The sequence below is a fragment of the Parasteatoda tepidariorum genome, chromosome 3 (genome assembly GCF_982258835.1).
Source record: "Parasteatoda tepidariorum strain Cologne lab strain chromosome 3, Ptep-v5.0, whole genome shotgun sequence".
Taxonomy (NCBI): domain Eukaryota; kingdom Metazoa; phylum Arthropoda; class Arachnida; order Araneae; family Theridiidae; genus Parasteatoda; species Parasteatoda tepidariorum.
This window is the reverse complement of record NC_141757.1, coordinates 16278308-16289388: the sequence shown is the minus strand read 5'-3', so window position 1 is coordinate 16289388 and position 11081 is coordinate 16278308. Positions and strand designations below refer to the sequence as shown.

The 11081-nt window shown below is 32.7% G+C and overlaps 1 protein-coding gene across 1 annotated transcript; it reads right to left on the bottom strand.

The window, feature by feature from the left end:
• Positions 1-5080: 5080 nt before the first annotated feature.
• On the bottom strand, positions 5081-10387 carry LOC147812976 (uncharacterized). Its single transcript, XM_087158534.1, has 2 exons — positions 9400-10387; positions 5081-9162 (listed from the first exon to the last, which is right to left on the bottom strand). Exons 1-2 carry the CDS (start codon positions 10385-10387, stop codon positions 5081-5083), a joined length of 5070 nt encoding a protein of 1689 aa, XP_087014660.1.
• Between the last annotated feature and the right edge of the window lie 694 nt (positions 10388-11081).

Below are 11081 nucleotides of genomic sequence, written 5' to 3'. Positions count from 1 at the left end.
AACTGCTTCAGAGGATTATGGGGGAAGTCACTCTTGCACAGTAACATCTTTTTTGACTTGATTTGAACTTCTATTTGAACTCTTATTATTCAGAACTCTAATTTTCCATACAGATTATTAAAATAAATACTGCATACTGCCCTTTCAAATTAAAGTTGATCATACTAGATGGCGCCACTAAGGCTTGACAAAATTTATGTAAAACCGTCACGCCTATGAATCACGACTTTTGTATATATATAATCATCATTTATTCATGCTCATATTCAATTTTCAGTACATATTTATGGCAATTAATGTAAATATCGCTGTTCAAGTTGTAATGTTTTCTAATCAAGGTCATATTTTCTGTACATTTTTTCATGGCAATTACTGTAAATATCTCTGTTCAAGTTTGTATTTTCTCTAATCATGGTAATATTATTGTTAAGCTACCACAACGACTGCTTATATTCAAAATGTTTTTAACTCATTTTTGTAGTTTCATGATGAATGGGATAGGGGCCGCTGCGCGGCACAGGTGCCCAGCTGTTTTTAAATAAGGTAAAGTAAAGTTATTGGTTAAATCACTGCCATCTTTAAATGGCGTTCTGTATGTAGAGTTCCACTGTCGCATTTTTGAATGTTACATTGTGTGAGTGAGCTGAGCATATAAAATCTTAATATGATAAATCAATTATGGTCCGTGCATAAGTTTCAGGATTGATTAAATGTAGAGCCTCACAATCACAGTTTCAAATGTTTGATTGTGTGAGCAAGAGTTTGTAAAAATTATGAACTGTCATAAATATGAAGATGGCTTCCTCGAACTGGCGAAAATCCGAATCAATTATGGTTTGTGGTACCTCCACAAACCACGAAGTTCATCCGTGTTTGGACAAAAGTTTGAATGAGTCTATTGTCCCGGTGTTCACCATACTTATGTCCAAGCATAAACATTCAAACCGAAACAATTAAAGGGCTACTTACGGTTGGCGCTTTGCGTTACATAGGGGGACAATTGATTTATATTTAAACAAATCTTAAATATTTTCGATATCTGTAATTCTGTTTTGTCATGCTAAACATTTTTTGCAATTCAATAGCATAGTTTTGGTTACAATTTCTTAAAATTAAATCGAAGGAATATTAAATTTCCTCACTTTTCTGGTACGTAGGGCTTTAGGAACGTCTGGTAAGAAAGTAACAATGCATTTCAGTTTATGATTTATTAAGGTCATATGTTTTTTTAACTGTTATTTTCATAGGACAGAGGTGGCTCAGGAAATAGGGCATTCTCCTCAGAAGTAGGTGTTCTAGGTTCGCATTCCAGCTGTGGCTAATTAATACGAATTCCGGATCTCAAAAACCACAACGCTAATGTAAAATTCCCTCCGTGGTTGACAGATCATGAGTTAGAATCCTCTTACCGTAAGACTAACCTTGGGAAATTCAAATATCCGTTTGATTGAGCTAACACTTCATTCAATTATATATTAAAACAACAATAAAGTAGAGGAAACAATTGTAAACATTCATGAAAAATTTATTTATCAAGTACATTTGAATTCTCACATCTACCTGTCATGAAGTATAGTTGTTATTATTGAACAGTTAAGACCGGCGAATTATTTACAATGTACTATAACACTCACTTCCTGCGCAAAGATTCACTCGCAGATGCGAAAAGCGCGTTATAAATTTATGAGAAGTGGAACACGATGTCAATAGAATCTAAATTTTGGAATTCTATAGGACATGAGATTAATAAAAGCAACACGGATGCTCAGAGAATATTTTTAGATTTTCCATTACTTTTGGCCTTGGCGAACAAAAAACAAGGGGCGCGCTCAAATGATCAGAAAGTCGGGTCCACAATCGTGGTTGCCGGGAGAAAAATGTTGCACCAAGCAGACTCCTCAATTCTGCTTTTAACATGTAAAGTCTATGGCGGGCTTGTCATACTTTGAATCGATTTTTCTTGTTCAAGAATCGGAGTGATCAATTAAAAAAAATACTAATAATTTTTTCAATCTTTCCTATCCACGAAAATGTAGGTTAATTTTTTTAATCTTTATTACTTTTTGTAATATTGCCTTTGAAACACAAGTCACTTTCTACCTTTGAGTAAGGGAGGAAGGCAACTTCCACCCCCAAGTTCACTAATCTTCTCGGTGGGAGGTCTTGCTCCCTTTTGAAAATCTTTTTCTCTCTCTGTCCTCCTGAAGAACTGATATGGGGAACGCTTTAAAAACCGATAGCTTTCTTTTTAGCTATAAGTTGGTAATTTATTATGAAAATTATATTTGCTGATAATTCGTTCATTCTATATACATTTTATTTATTTAGTAGTAATAATTTTCTTGTTTTTATTTATTTTGAGAATGGAATTTATTTTTTAAATACATGATTCCCCTTTTTTTAAACTTTGTTTCTTGTTTTTTAGAGATGTTTCAGAATTAAAAAAATTAGCTGCTGAATAAAGTGAGATTAATTAAAATCGAATAAATGACGTAAAGATCTTCCAATATACTATAAAGCATCACAAAACTGCAGTTTTCCTTTTTTTTAAAAAAAATATATCGTACACTCATTTGTAGGTTTAAAAAAACATTTACATTAAAAAAATTTAAAAGGTTCCAATTTTTTCATTCCGTAAATAGTTTTAATTACTCCAATAGCTGGGATAGTATGTTTTTTCACGGTAAGGAAAAAAAATAGCTAGTACACAAGACCACGCATCATCCAAACATGAACAAGCACTTATCCCTGTTTTTAGTGCTTTAATGTAAATACACAAGAACACTAAAGTATTATGAAATTTTCATTTTAATCAGCAAATGAAGAAAAATATGAAAATACACGCATGTATTGTAAAATTCTTTTTAAAAAAAAGGAAGTAAAAGAACATTAGTGGTCATAATTAATATTCACGAGAGAAAAATACAAACGATATCAAAATATAATGAATCGATGCTTAGGAACGCAACACTGAAAATATTGGAACCAGTTTGATTGCCAGATGAAATAGAAAGAATGAGAAATGTGATTATTATAAACACCACGAAATTTCATCACGATAAATTAAAAAATAAAAATAAGCTGTAATACTTAGAGTTAAGCTACTCTTTGTTACTTCAGACAGTCAAACTGGTTTTGATGTTTTCAGACCTGATTCCTTAGTTGATTCCCTGATCTGTAGTTCCTAATTAATACACTTTTTAAAACTTTTTTTCGCAATATTCTAAAAATATATATTAAGAGTAGTAATTATGCAATATCTTATGTATTTAATAACGAGAAATTTTTCGAATTCATATTAAAAGTGTATAATGTAATTTTTATTCATAACTTTTTGCTAGAACAAAGTATGTAATCAATGTGTTATTTTAATTTCTCTTCCCTGACCCTCTTTTGCCATTCATGGAGAAGAGTTTTAGTAGAAATTTCTATACTGCAAACTTTAATTAGTGTAATTATAGTTAATTAAAATATAAGAAAACTAACCGTCATTAGCATTACATAAAGAGGAAAAACACGAAAACCTCCCAGGGTTAGCCAGCATGCCATCTTTATGAATATATCTCCTAGATAAACCATAATTTTCTGTATTTTTGTATTTGATAAAATTTTGTAAAGTAAACTTGTCTCAATCTGTTGTTATGTTGTAAGTTTTAATCAAAACCAATAAATGCCTCTTCTTTCAAAAATTTCGTTATCGTACTTTTTATAAATTAATTTCGATTATTTTGATAAATCTTTATATTAATTACAGTGAGCAGTCTCACAAATCTATGTACTAAAATGTAAAATAACATAGAATTGTTTTATTTTGTTGTTTTAAATGATCCATCGAAATGATCTATTAGAAAAATAAATTTAAACTGTCACTTCAGCTTATTAGTCGAAAATGTTATAATTTATTTTTACGACAGAAATAATGGTATTTTTTTATGAATCCTCATAACTGAAATGAAAGAGTTACATCAATTTTCTTATAATATTACTTCTACGTTTAGAAAATTATAAAGCTTATCAAAGATAGTTTTTAAGGAATTTCTTAGAAATAAGTTATACTTTTGTAAGTTATTTATTTGTCCTTTTATTTACGACATTTACAAATAAAATGCGTTCATTACCCCCTTTTACCATTATTCTTTGTTATTAGGGTTATAATAATTTAATTAAAAATGAAGTTCCTTTATTATATAAAGTAATCACAAGATATTACTTGATAAAAATTATTTGATAAAATATAAATACCTTTTAACAAGCAAAAGCTGATAAATAAAATATATTCACTTTTTAATAAGTTATATTTTCCTTTATTCCTTTAAAATAAACTTCATATAAAACTGCGCTCTCAAAATATGCAGTTTAATAAATTTATACTAAATAACTGCTTTAGATCAATAAGGAATTTCTTTTGTATTATTGTTAAATAATATCTCTGGCGATAAGTTTTTTAAGTAACTATAACTGAGAAGAAATAATGTAAGTAAAAATGATGAATATGAGTTTGTGGGTGAAGTTTTAAATGTATCCGAGCAAAATTATTTGAATAATTTAAGTGATATAATCGGAAACTAGATCTGTCTTAATATGATTTAAAATTTTGTGATAATTAAATCGAATAATTTTCAATTTTGATATTTCAATTTGTTTGTGACAAATAACCCCGGTTATTTATACAATAATTATAACGATTACTAAACAAAGACTTCTAAAGATTCAATATATATCAACAAGGAATCTTACCTTGTTTCGGCTTCTTGTTCTGCCTTCACCTAGTATTCTCTTCCAAGGTCTTGGGCTGTAGATAACTAATTACACTTAGGCTGAAAAATACTTCGCACAAAACGTTTAAGAATTAAATTTAATAGTTAAGCATGATAAAAAAGGGAAAGCTATATACAGATGAAAAGAGTTGTACGTTGCATGACAAATTCTAAGCTATACCACGCTCGTGGAGAAAAAGTTCGTAATTGAATGTTTCTGTATTTGTCCGCTAGGGGGGGGATCGAGGCATTCTCAACACTCCCCTCTTTGAGTTCAGTAGAGTGACTAGCTGAACTCAAAAAAAAAGGAAAAAGTCACAGCATCAGGGTTCAAATCGTTCAGGAACACGCACTTGTCTTCCAGCACGAGTTTGCAGAGGCGCACACTGATGAGGAGATTGCTTCTTTAGTTGTTCAGTCAATTTCTCTTCAGTTGTTTTGTTGACTTCTAGAGGACAAAGTTTTTTCAAAGGACGGATTACGATTCCGGATTTGGTTCGCAACTTAGCAGTTCGGGCATGTCCATCTTTACTTGGCAAAATCTTTAAAATACGCCCGAGAGGCCACTGAATTCTGCTTACATTGTCATTCCAAATTATCACAATGTCCCGAACTTTCAGAGCTTCTGAAGTTTTGGTCTTTGAAGAAGTTTCTCGAAGTTGACCAAGATATTCCGTTCTGAATCTCTTTCGAAGATTTTGACAGATTTCATTTCTGTATGCAAGTCGTTTTTTGAATTTTTCTTGATCTAAAATATCGAAATCTGCAACACCCACCTGTCTTATTTCTTGTAGGAACATCATAGGTGTTATTGGTGATAGCTCCTCCGCATCATCGGACACATAAGTCAGGGGGCGTGAATTCATTACACTTTCACAGTCACAGAGAACTGTTACCATTTCCTCGTAATTCAATGATGTTCTACCCAGAACCTTTCTTAGGATTTTCTTCATCATGCCAATTAAACGTTCCCAAAATCCCCCATACCAAGGGGCAGACGGGGGAATGAAATTCCAGGTAATTGATGACAGATTGGATTCAGTCTTTAGCTTTTCCCAATCAATGCTCTTTAGAAGGTTCTGTGTTCCAACGAAATTAGTTCCATTATCTGTGTAGACAACTGACGGTCTTCCCCTTCGTGAGATAAATCTTCTAAGTCCCAAAATTAAGTTTTCAGTAGAGAGGGATGATAAGAGTTCTAAGTGAACAGCCCTAAATATAGCACAAGTCACCATCAAGATCCAAGTTTTTTGACCATCTTTCAGAATGAGGGGACCAGCCAGGTCAGCACCTACAATTTCAAAGATGGCTGCATCCTTCACTCTATCTGCTGGCAAAAGACCATCTGGTACATTGGGAGGTTTAGAATGAAAACGTTTGCAGATGACACAAGATTTTATGGCATTTCTTATAGTTTTTCGACTTTTCAAGATCCAAAATTCTTCACGTAATGTAGACATCAGTAATTGAATTCCACAATGTCCTAATTGCTTATGTTTCCAATAAATCAGATTTTTAACCACAGTATAATCTGAGGGAAGAACTATTGGAAGACGGAAATTAAAATCATCTTCTCTCATAAATACCTTAGTTTTAATTCTGATCAGTCCTTCATCATCAATAATTGTTTTCAAAGAATTCAGTCTCTTATTTCCATTGTTGGCAAAAGCATCCTTTTGGACACATTTCAGAATTATTTTCTCAGCATTTTTCAATTCTTTATTGTTGAGTTCTCCAATGGTTCTGTCATTTTCTCTTTTCTTTGAATTTTCAGTGAATCGAAAAATCCATCCGGTTATTCTCAACAATTTCAAATAAGATGAGTACTTGTTGTAAAATTTTGCACTCTCCTTTACGTTAGTAGCAGTAACTATAGTCTTTCTTTTTTCTGCATTGATTGTATCGATATTTGGCAATATTTCGCTCTTTGGCCACCTTTCTTCAGGTTCTTTTAGAAAATCAGGACCATTCCACCATTCAGACTGCAGAAGAGTTTTTGCTGAGCAACCACGTGATGGTAAGTCAGCGATGTTTTTATTTCCAGGAACAAATTTCCATGAATTCGGGCAAGATAATCTTCGGATTTCTCTGACTCTATTTTCCACAAATGTACCCCATGACACGTCAGTTCTAATCCAATATAAAGTATCCATAGAGTCGGTCCAGTAGTGAGTTTCAACATCTTCGAGTTTCAGATCTTTTTTGACGGATTCTGCTAACCTTGCTCCAATGCAACATGCCAAAAGCTCTAGACGAGGGATAGTTATGTTCTTTAACGGAGCTACTCGGGATCGAGCCTGGACTAACTGACAGGTTACATCGCTCTTAACTTTAACTCTAAGGAAAACACAGGTGGCATAGGATTTTTTGCAAGCATCGCAGAAAACATGCAAAGATAAACTCCCTGAATGGAGTGTGAACTCACTCAATCTTCGGGGTATTTTCACGTTTTGCAGTTCAAAAAGTTGATTTTTCCACTTATGAAACTCTTTAACAATATTATCAGGCAACTTACAGTCCCATGAAACTTTGATTTTCCAGCATTCTTGTAAAATTATCTTCGGAATCAAGGTTAATGGTGCAGTAAATCCAATTGGATCAAAAAGCTCGTGAGCTATTGAGAGAATACTTCTTTTTGTTACAGGTTCATCCCTAAATTCCAATTTTCTTAAATCACAAGTTAAAGTATCTTCTTCTGTATTCCATAGCAATCCTAGCACAGGTACTTCTTTTATATTCAAAGTTTCAAATGGAAATTCGTCTTTTTCAGCAATGCTAGTGGAATAGCTGTTGTTACACCAACCTCTAAGATCAAATTTGGCTGATGCGAGTAGTTTACAAGATTCATTTCGAAAATAGTCCAGTTCTTGAGGAGAATCGACACTGGTGACGCAGTTGTCCACATACATCGAGTTCTTAAGTTTAGTGGCTAGATCTTTAAGATGCGCAGGGGCTTGTTCTAAGTGATGGTCTAGAGTTGCAGCTAAAAGAAACGGGCTACAGTTTATCCCAAAAACAACCCTGCAATGACGATAAATGATCTCTTTTCTATGATCTCCTTCTTTCCACCATATGAAACGCAAATAGTCTCTGTCCCGCTCATCTAATGATATTTGCAAAAATGCTTTCCGAATATCAGCGATGACTCCTATTTTTCCAACCCTAAAGCGATTCAAAACTGAGGGAATTAATTCAATTAAATTAGGGCCTTTTTCAATACAGTCATTAATGGAAACAGAGTTTCGAGTGCGAGCAGAGCCGTCAAAAACGGGTCTACATTTCGTAGTAGATTGTTCTTTAAATACAGCCCTATGTGGTAAATAACTAACATTCGATGTTGAAGAGGCTTCAGGTTCACCGACTCTCTCAATAATCCCTTCAGATTCCCATTCTTCAAAAACCCTTTCATAATCTTTAAGTTTGTCAGTTGATTTTAAAGACCTTATCGTGTTCTTTAATCTTTTTACTGTCAAGGATTTATTATCGGCAAGAGGTATGTGTCCATCTAACCATGGAAGGCAAACTTTATACCTCCCGTCATGATCCATCGTTACAGTTTCTTTAAAGTGTTTTAGGGCAAGATCCTGTAATTCTTCTTTAGATCGTTTTTCACAAGGATCAACAATTCCCAATGTATCTAAATCCCATAAATCTGTGATTTTTGCATCATTAACATGAAGGGATAGAACCAAAAGCGAACTATCAAATTTATCATGATTGGTTGACTTTCCCATTATAGTCCACCCTAGATTGGTCTTTACTGCCACTAATCCACAAGAGAGATGTTCTATACGATCTGTTATAAGCTTTCTTGCAACGTCGGCCCCCAATAGTAAATGTATTTCGTTCAAATTCCTTTCATGTAAACATTCCTTACTTTTTGGGGAAATATCACTCAAAAATATACCCTTTGACTCTAGATCTTTTAGCAACTCAAAATTATTAGCCCTGGGAATATTCGTACAGATTTTCTTTTGATCCATAGCAACTAACTCACAACTATATTTTCTATCGATACTACTTAACTGCAAAGCGAATCGATTATGCAATTCTGTTGATTGAGATCCTCCAAAAAGTCCATGAGTAATTTCTGCCTCACCCAATTTTTCTAATCCCATTCTTTCAGCTACAAATTTACTAATGTAACTCTTTTGACTGCCTGAATCATAAATTCCCCGGATAAAGTGTTCTTTACCTTTATTGTGTATACGAACAATCAATGTTTGCAAATATACAGTTTCAGATGATGTTTGATTCGTTAGTACATTATCTTCAGAATTAGGACTATTTTTATCTTTTATATCATGGTCAAATTTAGAAAAGCACAAGACAGTTTGATGTTTACCTTGGCATCTACTGCACACAACCTTAAAACGGCAAAAGCGTGCAATATGGCCTTTATTTTCTAAACATTTAAAACAAATCCCCTTCTTTAACAAAATATCTTTTTTCTCTTCAACGGATAAATTATTAGCATATTCACATACGGAACTCTCATGTTTTAAGGAGTCGCAAAAACCGCATAATTTTTTATTCCTGCTTTCATTTATTTCAGAAGAGATTAATTCTGAAGCGGAAATGAATTTATTTTTATTTTCTGATTTATTATATTTGAATCGAGTATCGGGAATGTTTTGCTTACGGCTGGTAGAAAATGATTCAGAGAAGCGGCGGGGTCGAAGGTCATCCGCATGATTCATTATTGCAGATCGTTCTCTAGAATTTAACTCCTTCGAGAGAAAGCTCAAAAGTTCTTTTATATCTGATTCAGTTTCACTTTCCCGTCTGTTATATTCTAAGACTAAATCAGGCGGTAAAATTTTAATGAGAATGGGGCATAAAACACTTCCGTAATTTTTACAGACTAATCCTAAAGATTCTAAACTTCTTATTTGTGTATTTATGTTATCATAAAATTTTCGGAAAGAAATTACGTCTCGTGAGTTCTTTAATGGTTGCATATTTATGATATTATTCATGTGGGCGTTAATAAGAATATCTGTTCGGGCAAATCTTTCTTTTAATAATTTGACTGCCGTGTCATATGTTTCTTCAGAAATAGAAAAACCTTCTATTGTATTCCGGGCAGTTCCACCCAAATGAGCTTTTAAGTAATTAAACTTATCAATTTTATCGAGAGTGTCATTGTTATGAATGGCCGACTCAAAACTGTTCCAAAATGTCAGCCATTGTTTAAACTCGCCGTAAAATTTGGGTATGCTTAATTTGGGGAGTTTAATTCGAATACTTTCTTTTTGTTCACTTTTATAATTTGTAGACTCATCAAGTCCTAAAGATTTCTTATTTTTAGATTTTTCATTCGACATGTTTTCGTTTAATTCCTGAATTTTCTTGGTAGCGCGGAATTTACAACGAACAACTTTTTCACTGTACTCTTCTGATTTCGAAAATTCGTCTTCAAACTCATCTGGTGTAAACAAAACTTCTAATTCTTTGTTAATCGATTCAAGTGATTCATTTTTGTTTAGAAGAAAATGCAAACACTCTTCTAAAACACTGATATCTGACACTTCTGTTTTAAGTTCATTTTCTAATACATTCAGTGCTTTAGTAACAGACGATCTAAGCAAACCTCTTTTTTTCTTTAAAATTGTTACTCGTTCCTCCATTGTTTATTTTTTCAATTTAGTGCTAATTTATATTTTTCAGTTCAATTGAATAAGTGTTCAAATTAAAAAAGTTAACTACGTCCCAGCAGGGGATGCCATATAACGATTACTAAACAAAGACTTCTAAAGATTCAATATATATCAACAAGGAATCTTACCTTGTTTCGGCTTCTTGTTCTGCCTTCACCTAGTATTCTCTTCCAAGGTCTTGGGCTGTAGATAACTAATTACACTTAGGCTGAAAAATACTTCGCACAAAACGTTTAAGAATTAAATTTAATAGTTAAGCATGATAAAAAAGGGAAAGCTATATACAGATGAAAAGAGTTGTACGTTGCATGACAAATTCTAAGCTATACCACGCTCGTGGAGAAAAAGTTCGTAATTGAATGTTTCTGTATTTGTCCGCTAGGGGGGGGATCGAGGCATTCTCAACAATAATAATTGTAGTTAGCAAAAGTAATAATTAAAATGAAGTGAGTTTTTAGTGAAGGTTAATTTAGTTTTTTCAAATTGCGAAATTCAAATATTTAAGTCTAAATCAAATTTACATAGTAAGCAACCATATTTGCTTAAACAATGGATTAAATGTTAACATAGTTTTTTAAAGTGGTAGAATTTAATTAGTTTCAAAACGGTGTAACAATCTTTAAAAAAAATAATTAAAATTAAAGAAAGATTTTGAAAAATATTT